The 22,632-nt window shown below is 34.2% G+C and overlaps 1 protein-coding gene and 1 long non-coding RNA gene across 2 annotated transcripts; both read right to left on the bottom strand.

The window, feature by feature from the left end:
- Positions 1-14: 14 nt before the first annotated feature.
- On the bottom strand, positions 15-13,954 carry LOC116288529 (uncharacterized). Its single transcript, XM_089034019.1, has 9 exons — positions 13,887-13,954; positions 12,103-12,181; positions 7,277-7,312; positions 6,179-6,238; positions 4,178-4,203; positions 3,706-3,732; positions 2,864-2,974; positions 838-1,688; positions 15-672 (listed from the first exon to the last, which is right to left on the bottom strand). Exons 1-8 carry the CDS (start codon positions 13,952-13,954, stop codon positions 1,664-1,666), a joined length of 432 nt encoding a protein of 143 aa, XP_088890145.1. The 3' UTR covers positions 15-672; positions 838-1,663.
- Positions 13,955-20,698: 6,744 nt separating this feature from the next.
- On the bottom strand, positions 20,699-22,632 carry LOC148909089 (uncharacterized). Its single transcript, XR_016120543.1, has 2 exons — positions 22,539-22,632; positions 20,699-21,189 (listed from the first exon to the last, which is right to left on the bottom strand). It is a non-coding gene; the product is annotated as an uncharacterized LOC148909089 (long non-coding RNA).

Raw genomic sequence — 22,632 nt, 5'->3', positions numbered from 1 at the left:
ACGGAAAACATTACTGATTGAATAAAGGCAGAGGCTTTATTAAAATACAAAGAATGCTGATTCTGTGAAAGAAATAACTGATACTCGAGGTGACTAAAACACGGAACACTTTGAAAAGATTAAAATAAAAAACTGGAACAATGCATTTTCAAAGTGCAAGATTTTTTGCACGGGTCTCTACTCCCATATTCACCCAAATATGACGTCATGTATTTGACTTCTTTAGGCGCTGTCTAGTTTAGTCACATGTTATTCCCTCGTGTAATTCTTTTATTCTACGCTTGAAAACACTTATTCAAACTTAAGTCAAGGAAATATTTTTATGCGCATGATTTACTGGTATGAAACCCAAAATTTGGGATCACGTGACGTATCACGTGACTAATTAACATATTTTCTTTTTTTGCCTAAAACAAGCCCTTTTAGGCAGTTTTAGACTCCGTAGAGTCGCAAAATAGCCTTTACTGCCCATTTTACACGTATTGGACGAAAAATATTGCCCGAAACTTGTCAAATTTTCCTTATTTTTTGGCCAAAAAGTCCGGTTTTTGCGGGATCCCTGTGTAAAATGCTAGTATCCAGTCCCTGTGCATGTCACCTCTTCATTTGTTGCACGCTGCTGTTCGTTGTGGATGTGTTTCAACGGGTGCAAATACATGATGGACTTTTTGGCTGAAATTGTACAAGAACAAAGATGGTTATTAGCTCGTGCTGGACCTAACAGAGAAACAAGTACACGAGAACTATGAAAGGTAAGAATTAGATCGTTTTTTCTGCGTCTTTCTTGCATTTTGCTGTATTTTTGACGAGTTTGTAGATTTCAAATGTTCGACTCACCGGCTTCGTCCGCCATAACACGTGCTAACTTTGAACCCTGAAAATCCAACTTTTTCTGCAAGAAACAATGATATTAGTCATAAAAAAACAATTTTTGTAAGTCTTGAAACAGTTTGCAGACTTAGCTTAAGAATATTTTCATTTTTTTATATATTTTGAAAATTCGGTTTTTAACGTTGTACGAAACTTGTTTTTTTGTAAAAGTTTCGAACCATTTTCTCCCTAAATCCTAAATATTAATGTCTTAATGGCTATTCTTTTTGCATTGCAGTCGAAAAAAAATTCATGTACATTTCTTCGTAAAACCGTCGATTGAGCCTGTAACAAGATGGCCGTCGTTTCTTGACATCTGAGCCTGATAGTCACACTGCACCTTGACCCTAACCAATATATGCACGAAAATCAGCAAGCTAACCATGGATTTACTGCCTTAAAAGAAGCAAAAAACTTATCAAGATGATAATTAATGTGGTAACCTGGTGATGACCCCGTGACCTTCAATACAAATTATGGACTCACCTTAATGTATTAGTACTGACCTCATTAGCAAGATGATAATTGATGTGGTAACCTGGTGATGACCCTATGACCTTCATAACAATATGGACTCACCTTAATGTATGAGTACTGACCTCATTATCAAGATGATAATTGATGTGGTAACCTGGTGATGACCCTATGACCTTCATAACAATATGGACTCACCTTAATGTATGAGTATTGACCTCATTAGCAAGATGATAATTGATGTGGTAACCTGGTGATGACCCTATGACCTTCATAATATGACCACATTCCAAGGGGTACTGATCGTTAGAGGTATGTATTAATTCATTGTTGGGCATATATACCTTAATGTAAAATTATTGTTGGGTTCAAAAAATTGCTTGTAAAAGTTGAGACCAAAATGGAACATGGGAAGTAGATTGATATTAAAATATTTTATATCATGAATAATTAATAAGTAAAAATATAATAGAAATCACTCAACCATAGCTAGTCTGCCATTCTCATTTACATTCCACTTTAACATCTTGACTGTATCTTAAATTAAATACATCAAAACTATATTACCATATCATTCCCAAAATACTTTTCAGTCAGTACAATCTTCTTTTGAACCAAATAATGTTTTTGCATCTCGGTATATCAATCATTTCAAAGTCAGTGACTTAGTACTTAATTACCATATGATGATAAGGTTACATCTTTGTTTTTAATCCAAACAGTACATCTTAAAACAGATTGTTTATCAGTATTTGTTGTTTGTTTTCATCAGCTTGTCAGCCACTTTAGTCAAGCTACATTTGAATGTACAGTATTGATGCTGTCAAGCTCTGGTCAGTGCCTTTGGTTCCTTCACAACATTCCAAGGAGCAGCTTATTGTTGATTATCAGGTATGTATTAATACATTTTACTACAAAGGCATAAATATTTCAGGGTTTGAAACTGTTGTGACTAAGTACTTGTTTTTCACCCCACCCCACCCCTCACCCCAATATTTTTGCTAATAACCCAAACTAATACATCTAAGACATGTTGTTTAATAATCTTTGTTATTTTGTTTTTCATCAGCTTGTCAGCCACACTAGTCAAGGCCACATGTGAATGTATTGATGCTCCCAACTCTGGCCAGCCTGTGCATGACAGACATGTAAGTTGATCAATTGGATGCATGCTAGTCATACAAACAGACCTTTGCTGAGTAGTGAACATGGTGCATTATGGTCTAGCTTCAGTACAAACATCTTTTATTCATCATGCCTTATATGGTGTCATTCGTACCAAAGCTAGACCACAATGCATCCTGTTTATAAAACTCAGAAAAGGCCTATGGTTTTGGATGGTATACCATGGAAAATGTCACTTCACTTGTATTTTCTTGGTAAACACACTCACTTGTATTATCCATGGTGCATCATGAGAAAGCAACATTTAGATTTTACCTTGATATTCAGTTTTCAGAGATTTAATTACACCATTCTGTCTTTGTAGATGTCATAGTTCTGTTATACATGTACTCACATCAACCAGGCTGTTGTGCTGCAAAGTCTTATCAGATGATGTAGCACCATCAAGAGATGAAGCACCATCAAGATCCTGTCAATCAGTACTGAACATAAGAAGCTCCATATGCTGACAACAAAAATGAAACAGGAAATTAGAATATCTAGGAATTTCAAAAAAAAAAGAAAGAAAAGAAGATTAGGAACTTCTAAAATTTCCAAAATCAAAAAGGTTTCAACAATAATATTTCAAAAAATTGGCATTTAAAATAATCAAATTATAGGTTTATATAGAAATATAAACAAAAAAAATCAATCTATGGTAAAATCAAGAAATTTCAAACAATTTAAGAATTTTCTACAAATGAAAAAAACAAAAAAAAAAAAACAACAAAAAACATTGGGCTAGAGGACTGGTTACATTATAACTAAAGAAGAAAAAAATGAAAATTTCAAAATCAATTTGTTTCATCATTTTAGAAGTTGTTAAGCTTTGCAAAAAAATCATATTTTCTAAATTTCAAGACAACAACAAATCAAAATTCAAATTAACACAATATACTTAGTTATTGATATTAATTGATACCATAGTATATAGTAAAACAAAAAAGAAGATTCAATAAGATATCTAATATTCCAAAAGAAAACTTTTGTTAGTGACCCTATTACATAATGACATCACCAAACAAAACTAACTGGAATGTTAATGAGACACCAAATTTATTCTTATTTACACCTTTTTCAAGTTAAAAAAAAGTTATCCAAAATTCATTTTAGTAATTTTTGTCTCTCTTGACTAATTGTTTACTTGTGATGTCATTATGAAGTAGGTTAATTATTGCCAGTCCTCTAGCCACTTACATTAGATATAGGAGAGTGTGTAGATACCTGAAATTGAAATAGCAAAGACATTTAGATCACTCCTAAATAAGGAAGGGAAAAATAAGTCAGACAAGTTTTCCATAGCAACTAGTAAATGGGTTCTCAGTAAAGACAAACGAAAACAAGAAACAAAAAAAAAAACGAAAGTGAACTGTACATACATGGCAGCTGTTCTGTTTCAATTTTCATATTTTCGCAAAATTCTTTCACCTTTACTTTAACTGGCTGGTCATTTCAAGTTACATTTATGACTTTACTGAGAACCCTGCATTAGTTAGACACACTCTCCTATATCTAATATTATTATCATTCTTTATTATTTGTACACCAGAAAAATGAAATACACTTGATACCTCCCACGAGGTCCTACCAGCACCTAACAGAAGCTGCCCCACCAGGCCAGGAAACCATAAAAGGCGGTACAACATTGCTGCTCTCAGCAGAGTCTAACCTTGAGGCCATGATCAGAGGACTGCTCTGAAGGTGAAGGTTGTCGGTAAGGATACCAGGTGATGGCTCTCTGCAGATTTCATGGGAGTGCGCTGATGGTGATTGCTGGCCACTGTGAAGGTTAGTGTGAGTATGAGCAGAGATAATCGTATCTCACTATTCATGGGTGTGTACAGCAGTGATAACTTTGGGGTGGTGTGCTCAATAGACGTGCATAAGACACCATTCAGACTTTCATACAAGTAGATTATCAAGCTGGGAAGACTAGAAGTTGAATCATTTCTAGGTGATCTAATCTTGCGTTAATGATGTTCGGCTAGACTGATACACAAGGGTTCTATCATAGGATTGTAATTTAATAAGTTTTTTCACCAGCAAAACAAGACCTCAGTTTCCGTAAAATCGTAAACATTTTCTTACTTTCTTATAATAAAATAATCATATGAAAAAAGTAAACTGAAAAGGAATAAAAGAATTTCTATCTGATAATCAAAATCAATTGAAACTAAAAAAGAAAAAACAAAGAAATTCAACATAAGATGTTCTCCAACAAATTGTTTCCAATCAAGAAAAATATGAAAAACCAATATAATATAAGTACTATATAACACAAATGAAATTAGCTTGCAAAATCCTTATCTCTTTATGAAACTGAGGTCTTAACGAAACCTGATACACTCAAAAAAAAAAAAATCTCCATTACAAGGAAAATTAATGTCAAATTAATAAGATTGCATACAAATATTCAGCACTGAAAATCCATTTTAGATGCCAAACGTTTTGGGAAAAAGTTCTATTTAAAAAAAAAAAATTCTAATTAAAGCTGATGTCTTCTTAAGGCAAAGATGTTTTCAAAACTCCATTCAAAATTATCAAAAGCAACTACAAAACATGTATCATTATGTCAAATCAAACTGAATTTTTCTTCAAATTCCAAATTGTTTGTAACACAGACAAAGTCTGCCTGAATTTCAGTATGTTTGATTTCTTACCATAAATTATTTCCCCAAGATATAATGGGAAACACCAAAATTAAGCTGTGCAAAATCCTGAAATATTGCACAAAAGTGCTGACAAATAAATCCAAGCCAAAAAAGGCAAATGGAAAGTGAATGAATAGAGGACAAGGTGAGCCATCAAAGAATGGCATTGAAACACCATACCTCACAATCAAGAAACAATAAATTACACTTGAATGAAATGAAAATATTATTACAAGTAAAACCAAGAGTTGTTTTACTATGAGTTGTCCAAAGCACTGGTATTATATGCACAAGCTGTCCAAAATCAACCCAAAATTTGTAATCATTCAATTATTCTTGGCAGAAAATTAAAAATTTGATGCATTAATGGTGATACATGTAGTTGTTCATAATTTGGAAATGCAAATATTGACGGTGCAAATATTTCATCTTTTACTTCTCGTATACGACTCATTTACTTCTGTCAAGAAGTTGTTTTGCTGGTGAAAAAACTGATCTTAGGAAATAAACACAAAATAAAAATAAGAAAAACATGCAGAGGTCACATTGACTATGCCAAACAAGGAATAAATGTGATAGATTCTTTAGATTTCTTTAGCTATTAAAATAATATATATAAACAAATTAAGTTTTTGTAGGGACGAGAACGTAACCATTGAATATCTAGACATCAACAACTCAGTTTCCCTTAGCGTGAAATTGAAAGAGTAGATTTCACATGATTCTTGACATGTTAGACGGTGTGACATGTCCTGGCATTGAAATGGTTTCCACTTATTTCATCGTATCTTTTTCATCCAGTATTTATTCCAATATGAAATCTACTCTGTTAAAGTGTTTATAAACCTCTTAGCAAGAACTTGATCCTAACTAAATCATAAGTATCTAACACATAAAAACTAGGGATTTTACAACCAACAGTCATGTGGAAAAATATTTGAAATTGTTTATCAAAAACTTATTTCACTGGGAATGTTATGATCAAAATCCTTTTAGGAAAAACCATATATTGGCCTTACCTTATGTGACGAATCTTGTAAAATATTTTGGTAGTTCAGCAATGAACACATGACTGTAGGCTGCAAAATAAAAGATGTATAAAAACACTAAGTCCCCTTTAGCACTTTCAATGTCAATGGAATTAAACATAGGTCTGGTAACCTAGGCGATACTGAATTAAACATAGGCCCAGTCCCCCAGCAGTTACTGAATTAATTATTGGTCTGGTAACCTAGGAGATACTGAATAAATTATAGGCCCAATCCCCCAGCAGTTACTGAATTAATTATCAGTCTGGTAACCTAGGTGATACTGAATTCAACATAGGTCTGGTAACCTAGGAGATACTGAATTAATTATAGGCCCAGTCCCCCAGCAGTTACTGAATTAATAATCTTTTCAATAAATCTATAATAGGATTGATTCATTCCCATGTGATGAATTCATTAACACATTAACACCTTAGGACTTCGTCTTAGCTTTTCATATTAAATTACATGGTGGTAGTTTTCTTTTCGGGATAGACCAGCTCATTATTCACAAGTTAGTAGCCTAGAAACTTCGTTATTTTAGTCTTCACAAACCAGTCTTGATAATCACATACACTTTATGGAAGTCTGAATACCGCCTTGAGTCTATTGATTGCATCACTCTATATTATATACATCACTGTTGTGCAGTAAAACCTATGAGTAATGGGGTATGGTTATTTTATAAGACTCCTACTTGCACTAATCTTCACAGTATAAAGGCTGGCTTGCCATCGAGGTACTCTCACGAGTCTGTAGGGGGTCAGAAGTCTGATATCCCTATGGACAGTGTTCACCATCAGAGCAGCCAACTGGTTGTGGTTTCATAAGATGGCTCTTGTCGGGACAGTAAGTACTGCCTGGTCCTGGTCTACCGGGGTAGTGAGACTTGGTGCTGGTGGGACCTCGGGGAGGTATTTTTTTTACAAGTCCAAAAAGGGCATGGAGAGGGTAAAGATGGAATTCATTAAAAAACATAGAAAAACCACTAAGTCCAAATTCAGACTTTATTTCAAACACAACACACAACTAATAACATCAAACAACTTACAAGGTGAAAAAATTTCTAAGTCTATTTTGGCAACTTACCAAAAATATCCTAAGTGCCCACTTGTGTCCAGACTCCTAAAAAATTTCAAAGTATATAAGTCAGCAAAAGTCATAGAAAACTCCCACCACCAGTCGATTCTCCCTCCCCCCTACACAAGTACTCCCTCCCCCCAATATTAGGCTTCACCCCCTCCCCCCTATGTACTGCTTATCCCCTCCCCCCAACATGCGGCTTATCCCCTCCCCCCTATATGAGTTAAACCCAGTTGTAATTGACCAGAACTTTTTATTTTGATTTCAAGTCGTAATTCATAAAGACTTCCAGGAATATGAAGACAATATAATCAAATCTCCATTGAAGTTTTTTTTTGTCAATAAAAATATAGACTCTAATCATTTCCACTAAATAGTTTGCCAAAGCATCCAATAGTTCTCGTTCATATTCATATCATTTTTATGAGATAGCAGAGTGATTTTACTTAAAACTTTATTCCAATTTTGTTTTAAGGGCAACAGGGTAAAGTTGATCAACATTGGTCAGGAGTGGATCTTTCTTTCTACTTGTGACACTATCTTTGGTATAGTCACTAGACGTGTGAATATCAAGTAACATGTTCACATCACATCATTGTATGTCGTGCATAGTAAAATGTCAATTTCAATAAAGTGTAATATAGCCTGTTTCAAGAATGAGGATTTAGACTGACATCCCTGCATGTCATACATATGTAATATGTTGCAATGAATATGCAACATGCTTGTCGCCAGAATAGGGAATTAGAATTAGAAGTAAAATCACTCTACTTGTTCTGGTCAATTACAACTGGGTTGGTTTAACTTTATCTTCCATGATAAATGATGGACAACAGACGACTCAAGTGTATGTGTGGGTGGATGATGCATGTGTGCATCATTCGTTTGAGGCATGCTGCAAAGCTTATCATAGTCACATAAAATTAATATCATTTATAACACCCATTTATTATACTTATTGTGGTGTCAGTTAAGACAAACATAATTATCTAATAATTCTGATGCTGTTCTTGTCCTGTCATCAGTTATGTCTTCTTTCATTTCCATGAATCAAGATCTCATTTTTCATTCATGTTTTTCATTCCCATTTCCCATTATCAATGTGGATATTGACCATTAATGCAGACCAAAGTCTTGTAGTTTATAGTCCCAAAGTCATTTGCAGCATGCCTCAAACGAATGTAATGATTGGTATGTGTAGTTCACCCCTCCCCCCTCGTTTCAATATTTTTTCAATAGTCACAGGGAACATATTGTATGGGTGGGGGTGCTGGAAGGGTTTGCTCGCTGGCTGGCATGCCATTACTACTCACCATATGATCAATCAATACAGGGATGGATCTAGGGTATTCAACAGGCAGTTTCAACCCCACAAACAAAATATGTATTGCATTATGCAAACACACTTTCATATTCCAATGTAAATTCATTGACAAATGCTTTTTTGGGGCATAGAGAATGGTATTACAGGTTCCCATTAAACCTAGATCCATCTAGATCCATCCCTGTGGCAAGTTGAATAACATACATTACATGAACAAAATGAACAGGAGAGGAAATCCTAAGTGTACTTGAACATAGTAGCAATGATGGCAGAAGGAAACCATAACTTATTGAAACAGATTATGTAGGACTAAGGTATATTGATTATTTTTGTGTGACTATGGAAATCCTAAGTGTACTTGAACACAGCAGCAATGACGGCAGCAGGAAACAATAACTTATTGAAACAGAATATGTAGGACTAAGGCATATTGATTATTTTTGTGTGATGATGAATGCTTCATGTACAAACAATCGGATTGGATGAGCAGTGAAATAGCTCACCCTCTGATATGTGATTACAGGCTTGCTCTCAAGAGCTGATCAATGGCACTAAGCATTTGGAAACACTATGCTTAATAATCATGTTTGGATTATGGTTTTCCTTATATGGAATAATCCAATCTGAATTCAAAATTTGGATCAGTTATTTTTTTAAATCCTGAGTCTTCATATTCTCAGAAAGAATAAATATATTTCAATACTCTAATAATGAAACTAATGGAAACTAGGGGGTAAGCATGAGCTGTTTTGACTATAACTTAATGGACCTATTTTGAGCCACGTCAAAATATTTAATTCTACCCAGACCGGAGGGTTCGTCATTTCTGTCTTTAAGTATAGTCTGCTTGTATAAGGTTACATTCAACCTTGTGTGTTGTCATATCTTGTGGTCATTTTTTTCCAAATGGAAAGGCGTTCTAAAAAACCCATTGACTACGCGGCTCTTGATTTATAGCCACAGATTTGAAGGCCTACAACAAATAAGCAGTCCACGTGCGGGGTTTGAAGGACTTCCAAACCCTCAGGGCTTGACAATCAAAAGCAAAGAAAGGCTCAAACCGGAGATGGATCAGTCTGCCCTACCGAGACAGATAACCGAAGAGATGGAACGGGTGCAAATCGAATATAAGAGGTTAGCGGCTTTGGTAAAGGAAACGCCACCAACGCACCCGAGAAAACATAAGAAATAAAGGTAAAGTTCCAGAAAAATGCACAAGCCTTTTGCTTCAAACATAGGGCTCGACGATCTTAGACAAATGGAGTAGCTTTCTCGAGCAACCGACGAGGACTTGCGAAAGTTTGGAGCAAATATTTCAAACGACAGTTCTCAGTCAAATTCTTGGGACAACGAATTCAACAATTCAGGTAAGAGATCACACAAACTTAAGTCAGGAAAGACAGCGCGGATCACCACTCGCGTGGTGAACCCACAAATATGGCCACACAGTGAATTATCACTGAGTTACGTCAGCAATAATAATCCAATCAGAATTCAAAATTTGGATCAGTTATTTTTTAAAATCCCGAGTCTTCACATTCTCAGAAAGAATAAATATATCTTAATATTCTAATAATGAAACTCATGGAAGCTAGGGGGTAAGCATGAGCTGTTTTGACTGTAACTTAATGACAAGTACATGTATATTATGATTTTCATTACTCTAGAATGATTTGCACTATATCAGGCTTCTTACCTTCCATGTATTATTTTAAAATAAAATCATTTGCCTATGGCTTAAACTGTTAGAAATTTAAAGTTATTTGAAATCTTTACTTGACAACATACCAAGTCTTTCATAAATGACTAAAATCTGTACAAAAACATAATTGCGACAAATAAAAAAAGGAACAAAATAGACTTGTACTGTAGATACATGTGTGTAATGTAGATTGGTTTGGTTATCTAATCACATACTGAGAAGTTTGATATAATCACTCTAAGATAAGATCACTCAGTCAATTACACGTACCTACCTTGCCTTGATAAGCAGTGACCACTGATATGATTGACTATTGAAACGGTAAACAGTCAGTTACAGGTACACATGTACCTACCTTGCCTTGATAAGCGGTGACCACTGATATGATTGACTATGGTGATTAGAATTAAAAAAAGACATTGCAAAACTGGATGGGTCATCACTAACTATTCCTAAGTCACACCTTGCCCCAAATGACAAATAGATGGTGGATACTGATATAATGAACTATGATAACCATGAGAAAAAGACAGTGCAAAACCTGACCCACTTAGAGTGAAGGCATTTAAACCGTGAAATAAAAACTAATAGTTAATGTGTAATAGTCAAATAGACAAAAAAGAAAACAAAAATTGTGGTCTACTAATTAAAAGTGTATTAGTCTAATATCTATTTCACAGGTTTAATGACTTCGCTCTACTGACTTATCCAGACCTACACTAAACTTGCTAATGACATGATTTCTTTGGTGGTTTCATGAGAGAGGCTACCACAAGAACAGCCATCAGATGCATAGCAGGTATGAAACAGAATATGAGGCAAAATGTCATGTTTTAGAGCTAATTAATTAGGAAGTGATTGGTTTTTGGTTCACACCCATTTTCAATTAAAAAGGGATATCGAAAATAGTCCAAAAATTGTCTCGAATTGCTATAAAACAATAAGCAATCACAGACACGATTCAAGCTTCAATATAATAATTGAATTATAGGTTTTTTCTTGAAATGGCATAATTGGTAGCACATATTCCAAAGTATGACATAAACCTATACTTTGTAAAGCGTGAAAAAACACCTAAACTAAAAACAGTATTTTTAAGAATGGATCAAACTTTGAGGAATAGATTGGTGTTGAAATTTTTTTTGTTCCACTACCTGACTATTTTAAAGCAAGTCAAAACGAGAAACTTTGCGACAAAATAATTTCTGCTTAACTTGAACGAGTTTGCTTTCACAACTGGTAAATTACAAAAAAATGTCTTAATCTGAAATTTTGTTTTAAAAATATGAGTAATCAACCATTTGGGAAAAGACTGACATCAACAACCATCATTCACCAAGACCTGACCGAAACATGTGGAGGTTTCAAAATTAAAGGCAACAAGCTAAGATATGATTCCTTCATAAATTATTAGTGCATATTGATTGCTATCAGAGGGTGCAGTAATTTCAAAGGTGGCTTTTGTGGTTACATGTAAGATCCATGAAAGCACCAATAAGTTAATGCAGTCTCTAAGGCCTAGGGCAAATGTTGAACTTTCCATGCACCGAACTTAATTACATCAAAGAATGCCGCCTCATTATCACTTGATATCCATTGTTTTTAATGAGTTCGGTGCATGGAAAGTTCGACGTTTGCCCTAGGCCTAAAACTTGTTCATATACTGTGATAGAAATAGTATAAAAAAGTTCAAAGCTATGTTCACGTTTAAGGTTTATCCTCAGGCGGCACAAATTATTTTGTTGTAACTGCTCCCACTATGCTCCACTCTCATATACTAACACCTGTCTACAGTGAAATACTTACCTCTAGAGTACTTCTGGATTCAATCAATAAAGGATACAGGTGAGTAACTGATTCGTGTAAGATATCACCACAAGTTAGACTGCAACATGGGTACCAAATATTTGTGATAGGGATTATCACAGTTTAGTACAATTTTTTTCAAAGCAACATGTCAGTAAAATCAGATGATAAAAAACAAAGCTACAAAGCTATAGAAAGACCATAACTTTTGAGAAGTGCAAGGATTTTATCAAAGTCAGATATTTTACTATCAAACAATAATTTATAGATTGCTATAGATAATGATTTAGTAATAGAATAGATAATATCAACTTGGTTCCTTTTCTTATTAAAGTTTGTATTTTAGTATTCTTATTTAAAATAAACTATATTTTAGTGTAATTAAATATAGTAGCATTTTTCTGTTTGAAAATTGAGGATTAGGAATGTTGTAACATTTCATTTTTTAATTTTAATCTATTATTACTTTTCCCTTTTCATTTATTTCTTTAATTTACCAGGACCCCCATGATCTCAGCAATGCTGAAATACTGGCTAAAAATCTACTGGTAAATACATAATAAATAATAAATAAACCTTAGAGTAAATTAAAAAGTTAATATTTTTTATATTGAGCATAAATGCATAAATTTGGTTTGTCATGTAATTTAACCAAATAAGCAGAAAAATTCCCTGCAACACCAAGCTGGGTACATTAAATATGGATATGACACCATTTCATGGGCTCTCCATTTGAATGCCTTCCTTATTCCGTGCCAAAACTTGTTTCATTAGCAAATCACTTGATGTTTAATGCTTATGAGTGGGGATGTCGTACTGTGTATCTTCATGCTTCATGGGTTGGACTCTCATGTTGTCAATCAAGCTCATATTGTTATACATTGGCTGTCATCTTCCAACTTGACTCCAAGCTTTATATGCTCTTCATTAGTCCTGCCTTGCTCACTTTGCACCCACAATTGCTTCACTGTAGGATCCTCATATCAATGGTATAAGGAATGGATTTTCTTTACATCTACCTCAGTTCATGCCTCATGGGTCCCTCTGTCAAGTCCATGGCTTCAGCTTTATGTCCTATTCGTTTGGCTGCATGTGATCATTTCTTATCCAGTCCTCTATTATAGGAGGTCTTGCTGTATAAATTTATGCTTCATTGCACTGGCTGCAAAGTACATTTTCTATTAAGGTGACAACAAATAAATGAGAGTTCATCTTATTATCTGGCTTCATGATTCACGGATGTAAACACCTTTGATTCCCTTGCTTTCATGGTGGATCACTTGTGGACAGTGTAAAAACGTTTTATCTACATCTTAATTATTCGATGTTTATCTTTTAAAATATCTTGCTTCATACTTATTGAGTCTTGCAATACTCTAACATCCTTGATCCAGTTGCTTTTCTGGAGAATCACTTGATTGAGTTCAGTGAACCGGATGTTATCATCTATCTCCACCCTTCAAAGTAGTCTATAGATCTCACCATCTGTCTCCAAAGTTCATGTCCTTTCTCTTACGTTGCCTGCACTCCAAAATCCTTGCTCACTTGGTTGTCTGAAAGGTCATTTGATTAATATGTGCTAGATAAAGAGGTTGTCCTTCATCAAATTGACTGTCTAATCATTTGCTTCCATACTACATGTTTTCTCTTTTTGGTTGCCTGTACTACAACTTCCTTGCTTCACATGCTTCCCTTGAGGATCACTTCCTTAATGTGTTTAGAGTTGACTGTTACATTATCTGGCTCCCATTTTGTCTCTTAATATTGCATCTATCTACTCCAACCTTGCTCCACTTGGTTGTCTCCATGGTTCCCCATATCTTTCATACTGTAGGTTCTTGCCTAGCTTCATGTATTGAAATGTTTTTCTTTAACAGGTTGTCTTCATCCTTTTCTTGTCAGCCCTTCTTCCTGCACAATGTACATTTGAAGACCACTTGTTTAATGATTAAAGTTGGGTTTTTTTTCGTGACGTATCTTCATTACTTGCCTCTCGTCAATAACATGGCATATTTGTTTGAATAGGCCTCTTACTCCAAGAATAGAGCATGGATACAGAAATAAATAATTTAGTCTCTTTTTTCTTTCTTACTCTTCTTGCTTCACGATCTTACCAAATGCTAGTTTCATCTTTTTTTCCTAGAGGACCACTCGACTGCCAATTAATGGCTCCATGTCTGGTTGTCTTCACTTTTTCCTTGGCCAACCCTTTTTCTTTTCAGCAGAACACTTGTTAAACAGGCCTAACACACACTGTTGTGCTGTCCACTTTTATTCCGAGCCTTCAAAAATGTTGGCGGTTTTGTCTTCTCCCACACTCCTTACGTCACATAAGTAAAAATAAACCATAAGTAAGACTACAAAATATATATCTAAAATTAGTAATTATTGGGTTAAAAATTAGGAAACAAAAAGGGCTAGAATGACCATACTCTATAAAAAATTACCTATGCAGCTTGTAGCATGTCTTTGGATTGAAATATTACCAAAAATGAATGTAGACCACAAGTATACATTTGTCTTGATTCACAGCTTGTCTTTGGTAACCGTTTTTCTTCATAGTACTTCACCAAGTTGAAGGGACCTTCAGTCCATGGACTATAAAACTAACAGCACAAGTTGCAAACCCTCTAAATGGTTAATAGGGCACGCCCCAGGGGTTGGTTAACCTAGCTTGTGTTTTGTCCCTAAAAACCAAGGGTGCAACTGGTACTGACATATAGTAGGATTATGAACCATTATCATAAAGGTCATGAAGCTTGGGTTGTCTCAACTCTTTTATGCATCTTGCTCCTTTACCTTCCACTCTTGCTCAGAAATTTGTTCAATGTTTGTTCTTGACACGTTCTTGTCTTGTTCTGTATTCTGTATAAAGTTCAATAGTGAATTGCAACAAGTTCATTATATTTGGATGATTCTAATATACTTGACACATTCCTGTCTTGTTCTGTATTTTGTACAATGTTCAGTAGTGAGTTGCATCAAGTCCATCATATTTGGATGATTCTAATATACTTGACACATTCCTGTCTTGTTCTGTATCTTGTACAATGTTCAATAGTGAGTTGAATCAAGTCCATCATATTTGGGTGATTCTAATATACTTGACACATTCCTGTCTTGTTCTGTATCTTGTAGAATGTTCAATAGTGATTTGCATCAAGTCCATCATATTTGGGTGATTCTAATATACTTGACACATTCCTATCTTGTTCTGTATCTTGTACAATGTTCAATAGTGAGTTGCATCAAGTCCATCATATTTGGGTGATTCTAATATACTTGACACATTCCTGTCTTGTTCTGTATCTTGTAGAATGTTCAATAGTGCGTTGCATCAAGTCCATCATATTTGGGTGATTCTAATATACTTGACACATTCCTGTCTTGTTCTGTATCTTGTACAATGTTCAATAGTGAGTTGCATCAAGTCCATCATATTTGGGTGATTCTAATATACTTGACACATTCCTGTCTTGTTCTGTATCTTGTAGAATGTTCAATAGTGAGTTGCATCAATTCTACCATATTTGGATGATTCTAATATACTTGACACATTCCTGTCTTGTTCTGTATCTTGTACAATGTTCAATAGTGAGTTGCATCAAGCCCATCATATTTCGGTGATTCTGATATACTTTGAACAATCTAGGTGGTGTCTTGCAAAATGTTGAATAGTGAGCTGCATCGATTTAACTTATGACAATGAATCATTTTCATGAAACCATTTTCATAGATAATTTCATATTTTGCAGGTTCCTTTCCTGTTCTGTATTTGATACATTGTTCAATATGTTGCAAATGAAATAGGCTTTTTGATGAGTTGCACAACATCTGTGATGTTTTGATGGTTCATTATTGATCAGCTTTATGGATAAGCATATTGAGCAAATTCAATATTTGATTATAAGCATATCTATGGCCAACAGATAATGGACAGGTACTCTTAAACTAAGAGTTTACAATTTATCAAAAGCAGCAGTTTTTTGTATGCAAGTATATATTTTAGTATGGTCATCTAGAGAAATATTCAAAATTGGGGACTTTATTATATACTTTATACATTAAAATTTTTCAATTGCATTCAACAATTTAATCAAATTTATTCAATATTTTTTAAACATAACATTATTACAAAGAAAACCAGTAAACACACAAAAGGACCACAGCACAACCTTACCATCACTACCAACAATCTGGTCTTGGCCAACAATGACAATATCAAAAAATCTAACACATCAAGTATCATGCAGCAGTAGACCTCACATCAACCAGGCTTGCTTCAACATAAGCAATGATATGCATACTAGGAAATCTCTAGAAGAAGGTGGGCTTCAGCATCTAAGCACTTTGGCTACCTTTTTTTCATTATGCATATTGTTAGTGAGTGACCAAAATTCCCATTTTTAAAATTATAAAAAGTAACATTTATAAAACACATGGCAAAAAGGCTGCAGTGGTGCCACTGACTTAGATTGCTAATAAGTTAAAGCAAGTAGCTGAGCTGAGCTATGTATTAAGGAAAGCTAGGATTTTTGCCCTAATTTCATGTAGCAGCAAATGCCATAACTAAAATAGAAGCATTAAAGGCCTTGCAGGTTCTTTGCATCTCTATTGACCTACTACAAACAGTCTAGGGGTTAGACCAGTACATCTACTGTGAATCCTACAACATCAATACCCAACAGAAGCATTATCAATACAGTATTGTAGTTTGTCACACTGTGTCAAAGCTATTAAAGGAGGCAGTTGGCCTCATCCAAAGCAAAATCAGAGCTACAGCTCAACAACTGAGCTGTAGTCATATTTTCTGAAGCTGGGATAACTAGAACGTATCCAACTAGAAAGCATTGACATAATTTGACAAGCAAATAAAGGAAATGAGCATCTCAAACTGTTGTAACATACAAACCGTTGAAAAACAAAAGAAGAAAACAAAGATTCTGATCAAGAACTGGACTTCAGTTAGGTGTTAATCAACAGCAATGCACAAACCATCTGCAAAGTTAATGTCACCATCTTCAATCACTGCTACATGAACAAGTACAGTGTACATTGTACCTCTTGATTCAAGAGGGAAAAGATGAAAGTGTTGCAGACATTAATGAGTATACTAAACATTAGTATAATGGTAAGACTATGTGTCTTTTCCTCAATAGAAATAGATGTGTTGAATTTGTTCAGCCATCTATTTCAATTTAATTTACATTTTAGCTAGATCATCAAAATATTGATTTATGTATTAATCAATTCATGTGTTTTCTTTTAAAGTGTCAACTTTAAAATTAGACTAAGTACTTCAAATTTAATCAATATTTTAGTTTTTCTTGTTAATCCTAATTGACAAACTTATTGGGTGTAAAGATACCTTTTAGAAAATATCGTTAAAATTAATGAGTACTGTTAGTACCAGTAAATGACTACTGGTAGTTGTAGAATTTTTATTTTTTATTACTTATCACATTACTAAATTTATAGTTATATTTATATTTTTAATATATAATTTCACAATGAAGGGTGTTTTTATTGAATTAGCTAAAGTTTTGAATTTTAAAGCCATCTGTTCGTGAAGGCAGCAATTACCTATGGATGTCTTTACCAGGACCACTTTGACATATTTAACCAATCATGGTGTAGAGTGAAATGGTTAGCCAATCAGGAGAGCAGAGTCAATAGCAAACTGAGGTCAGGCTCATTGGTTCCCATGAGTTGTTGATGACATCTTTAAAAATCATCTTTCAAAATTCTAATCAGAATCTGGCTTTTTTGTTCACTCATGATTATATAAGTCAAATGCTTTGTTTTATTCTAAATTTATGATAAGTTAATTTTGGAGAAGTGGTCCTGATTAAGGCGTAAATATAATTAATAATAATCATATCTAACTGTTGCTGTACTGACTGTTACCTTTGAAAACATTCAACAAGACTGGTTGTACATTGTATGACATTTCATAAAGGTGCTCCCACATCTTTTAGTTACCATGTGATAATATCTTACATGTATCAGTTACTCACCTGTATCCTGTATTGATTGAATCTAGAAGTACACCAGAGTTAAGTATTTCACTGTAGACAGGTGTTAGTATATGAGAGTTGAGCATAATCTGAGCAATTACTATGTGGAATACCAACCACAGATGGGATGATCATCTTCAAACAAAGCATACTGCAACATGTATTGTGGATCTTGATAGCACAAAAGACAATGTTTATCAATAACACACCTTCTGACAGCAATCAATATTCACTGATGATAAAGAAAACTTATCTTGTAGCCTTTGGTACTTCAACATATTTCTGTCATACATACCTTAGTGCGTGATGGTTATTGGTGATCATGATGCATTCTATGGTAGTGTTGTTGGTACATGCATGGTCATTGTCTTAAAATAGCTAACTTAAAACAGCACCACCTTAGACCTCTTCTGAGATAGTGAACATGGTGCATTGTGGTCTAGCTTTGGTACAAACATTGTTTGTCCATCATGCCTTTGATGTTGTTTGTACCACGATGCATCCTGTTTATCAAACTCACAAAAGGCCTATTGCCTTGCAAAAAAAAACTTTTTAAAACTTGATGACCGTTAATCTTGCTTAACTGCAAAGGTGCAATTTTTCATGTGACGTTGCATGCAACATTGCAAACATAAGAGGTTGCTTCATGTGGACTACCTGCTTAACGTTGCATGAAACATCTACTAACAAGGTTAATTATTCTTTCATATTCTCTTTTTTATACATTATCTCGTGTTCTAATTTAAGTACATGTATGTTCATGTTTTTTTGCAGAAAGCAAACATCTGTTTTTCTCATGCACTATTCTAACTCTTGGATTCTTGGAAAATATGCCAAAACCAATGCAATGAGCAAATGAAAAGAAGGTACAAGGTCACTCATACTTACCTTGGAAACCTATGTAACAGTGAATTGACATGTGGCTACAATTTGAATAACTATATCCTTTTTGACTGACTTGCCTCTAATACCATGTCAAAATTCTTTTATGTTTCCAAGTGAACACAAGGCTAGTAGGTCCAGAACAATATATAGTTATTCAAATTGGTTGCCATATTTTGATTTACTGTATACTTGCACTTTTTCTCGTTATTTTATTCATCATATAAAACTAACGTTAAACTTACACATACCTTTAAAATGCTACCATCAAACAGGATTGTGTAGTTCCAGAGATTTCCAAGGGGTAGGGGGAGGGGGGACAGAGTAAGAACAAAATGACAGAGTTTGTATGGAAGAAAATAAGTGGAATTCCTGGGGGTAGGGAGTTCTATAAAAACTTCCTCCCTGGAGGGTATGGATAATTTCTGGAACTACACATTGGTTAATATTCACCAAACTCAATCTACATTACTCTCAAAATTCCTCAGTTTTCTTAATTTTTTCTATCAAATATTAAAAGAAAATAACCAATCGAAATGTAAAGTAAGTCATACTAATTTCGAGCCAATTTCTAAGCTATTACTTCGAAGCGAATATTTAAAAAAATTTTCAATGAATTTCATGGGCAATATCTTTTTTTGGTTAACTATTCATGATTCAGCTACTTGAGCAGTATTCTCTGCATGAACAAGCGAAGATCGGTAGGAAGAACAGGGTTTCAAGAGCCAGGGTTACGATAAAGCGATATCAACGAATTCATTCAACATGACTTGTTATTCACTAGAACTTGACAATATAGATATTCTTATAGCCTATATTTACGTATGTACTTATATTAACTGTTTTGGCTTTAAAGTCTGCAACAAAGGAATATGAGGTGCAAAGCAATAATTATTTTAAGATTCCATTTGATTAAAGAAGTAAAATAAATAATTTGCTAAGCATATTCCAGGGTTTGATCTTTGCCGTCTGAAGTGTTATGATCTCCTTTAATTTTCTTCAAAACTAATGGCAATTCATTAAAAAATATTGATAAATTATAAAATCATAAAATGTAAAGCAATTCTGAGAGAGGTCTTGATCAAATATTAACCTGTTTTTACATTTTAAATGAAAAATATCGATTTTAAAACGAGTAATAAAATTCCCCCGTGATTTTGCATGTCCATGAAACCTTGTCGCGACAGCCTAATTACGTACACCAATATCAGGAACAGAATTGGAATTGGAGTCTGGAGTTCCAGATTGAGTTATTCGAGGACTAATCAGAATGCATTAAAGCTCTGCCTTTTTTGCAACTTATTTCCACTTCTCCTTCAGATTCTTAGAGACTCTGATACTAGTAAACCGTCCCAACCAGGTCTTATTTAATATACTCCGCAAAATTCAGGACAAAAAAGATACAAAATTGAAAACTAGTTGACTACAGATAATAAATTTGTTTTAGCTATATGAATCTATATGGATATATATATAAAATCAATGAAACTAAAATGCAAAAAAATTGATAAGATTGAGATATAATTAATTGCATAAATAATGAATAAATATTTTTTCATGACTCCTCAATCCTTTCCGATTTCATAGTATTAAGAATCTTATGAAAAAATCTAATTTATAAAAAATGTATGAAATGTATAAAAAATGTATGATTTGGAAATTTGGCTGCATCCACATGGCAAAAACAGTCACAAAAATAAGCATTTCAATGATTATCTGATTTCCAATAATGTAGTGTTAGCAATACACAGACTCTCTCCTGTTCACATTTTCATTGTGAATACGTTATAATTTTGAGTAACAGTTGACTAAAAGGTTTTTTCAGCACAACGTGCTAAGGTATGACCACATTAACATATTTGCATACTTCTATGCACAGGCATTTGGCTGCCAAAGGAACTTTACATTTACATGCCTTATTTGGTAAAACCAGCCAGCTTTGCATCGAAATGTGTGGGTAGTATATGAAATGCATTAAATGTGGTCATACTTTTGCCCATTGCAATGTAAGAAACAGTTGTGAAAAGAATATTCATGTCTCGTAATGTATATCATTAAAAAAAGCAATCAGTTTTTGTGAATGCCAGTTTTTTGCATGCCAGGATCATATCGAGAACCTTGTGAATGACAGACCATAGATGGTCAGCACCAGTTCATTTACAGTGAAAGCATACGTCACAATATTAACCTGAGAAAAGAAAAATAACTTTATTTAGTAGTAGATTAAAAAAATATATATACTTAAGATATTTGAAATAATCAAGAAGTGGCCCATCAAAGACATTTTGGAATCCCTTGAATCACTTGTATTTTCTGGTATAGAAGTGGGGTATTCAGCAGCTTGTCACCAAAAGGCAAGATATGACTATTTACTCCACATTTACCCCACAAAATACACCTAAAATGCAATGTCTGATTTGAATAAGGACTGACTGACTGACCGCATTCGAAAATCATTTGAATATTTTTCATAAATCAAATGCTTATAATAATTAATTAATAAATCTTGGTGAATTGTTTTGGTACCAACTGAAACATCACTATTGAATTAGTAAATGTGCAATGTTTCAAGAAATTTTTCAAGAAATAAGGCAAATATTGGTAGAGCTACAAGAATTGAGTGCGTTAAGGCATGGACACACGGTGCAATATTGCAGGCAATGTCGCTGAAGTAGGATAGCTCTCTACTTCAGTATCGTTGGTGCAGCAAATTTCCTGTGCCATGGTTCACAACATCAATAGGCCCTTTGCAGTTAACGGTCATGTGTCTGTACTGGACTGCAAAATTTAAAAAATTTTTTAAATATTAAATTGGTGATTCTTTTCAGCTACTTGTAAAGAACTGAATGAAAACATATGTATCCAGTGTGTTACGAAATGCAGTTTTATTACGATCTCTCGAAACAGGTTGTAGAAAGTTTGTTTGCAGTCCAGTAAATTTCACCCATGGAAATCAAAATGTTTATTCATTTGCTCTCAGTGAATTAATCAGCACGTGATTGCTTAGCTGCAAAGGGCCTATTGCATGCAACATTACGTGCAATGTTGCACAGTGTGTCCGTAGCTTTATGCGTATTACATTACTCCTTACATCTTGACCTTCTCATCTGGGTTTTTCACATGATGCAATACATTCACCCATAAACTATTTACTTACACTGAAATGAGCGGATATTCTATAAAAATTCGTTTAGAAATGTTATTCAACTTGTCTTCATTCAAGTCTGTGATATATTGACTTACACAGCTCGACTGACATACATTGTATTTTGATGTTCATATATTGTTATCATCCAGCTTGGCTGCAGCCAAGCAAATCAAAAAGTAGTTGTCCCTCGCCTTCCCTATGGAATTACAAATATCAAGACAGTCTAAAATTCGCAAAGCAACCTTCATTCCCTAAGTAAAGTACATTGTGAATTGCACATTTTTACTCAAAAAAATAACAGATAACACTCATTTTATGGCTTCAAGAGGAGACGCTTTGAGTATTGTTAACAACTGTTAAGTCATATCATTTATTCAAGCAGTTCTTACCGTTCAAACAGCGATATTTTCTCCACATTTCACACCTTACCATATCCGCCATGTTTTGCTTCTTGGTATGATGACCGAAAGGCATTGTGGGTCA

This window comes from Actinia tenebrosa, unplaced genomic scaffold (genome assembly GCF_029948245.1).
Source record: "Actinia tenebrosa isolate PJP-AT-01 unplaced genomic scaffold, QUT_ActTen_1.0 PGA_scaffold2__45_contigs__length_23673736, whole genome shotgun sequence".
NCBI classification, from domain to species: Eukaryota; Metazoa; Cnidaria; class Anthozoa; order Actiniaria; family Actiniidae; genus Actinia; species Actinia tenebrosa.
Note: the sequence above shows the minus strand (reverse complement) of the source record. Positions and strands in the feature narration are given on the sequence as shown.

Bases quoted from the DNA above. Each gene is read 5' to 3' on its own strand.
- LOC116288529 (XM_089034019.1), bottom strand. From the start codon at position 13,954: ATGAAGCTAGGCAAGAACCTACAGTATGAAAGATATGGGGAACCATGG. The intron at 6,239-7,276 runs GTAAGTTGCCAA...TTTATTTTGCAG, and splicing joins GGGCACTTAGGATATTTTTG to CCTACAGTCATGTGTTCATT. The intron at 1,689-2,863 runs GTGAGTACATGT...TTTTACATTAAG, and splicing joins AGCACAACAGCCTGGTTGAT to GTATATATGCCCAACAATGA.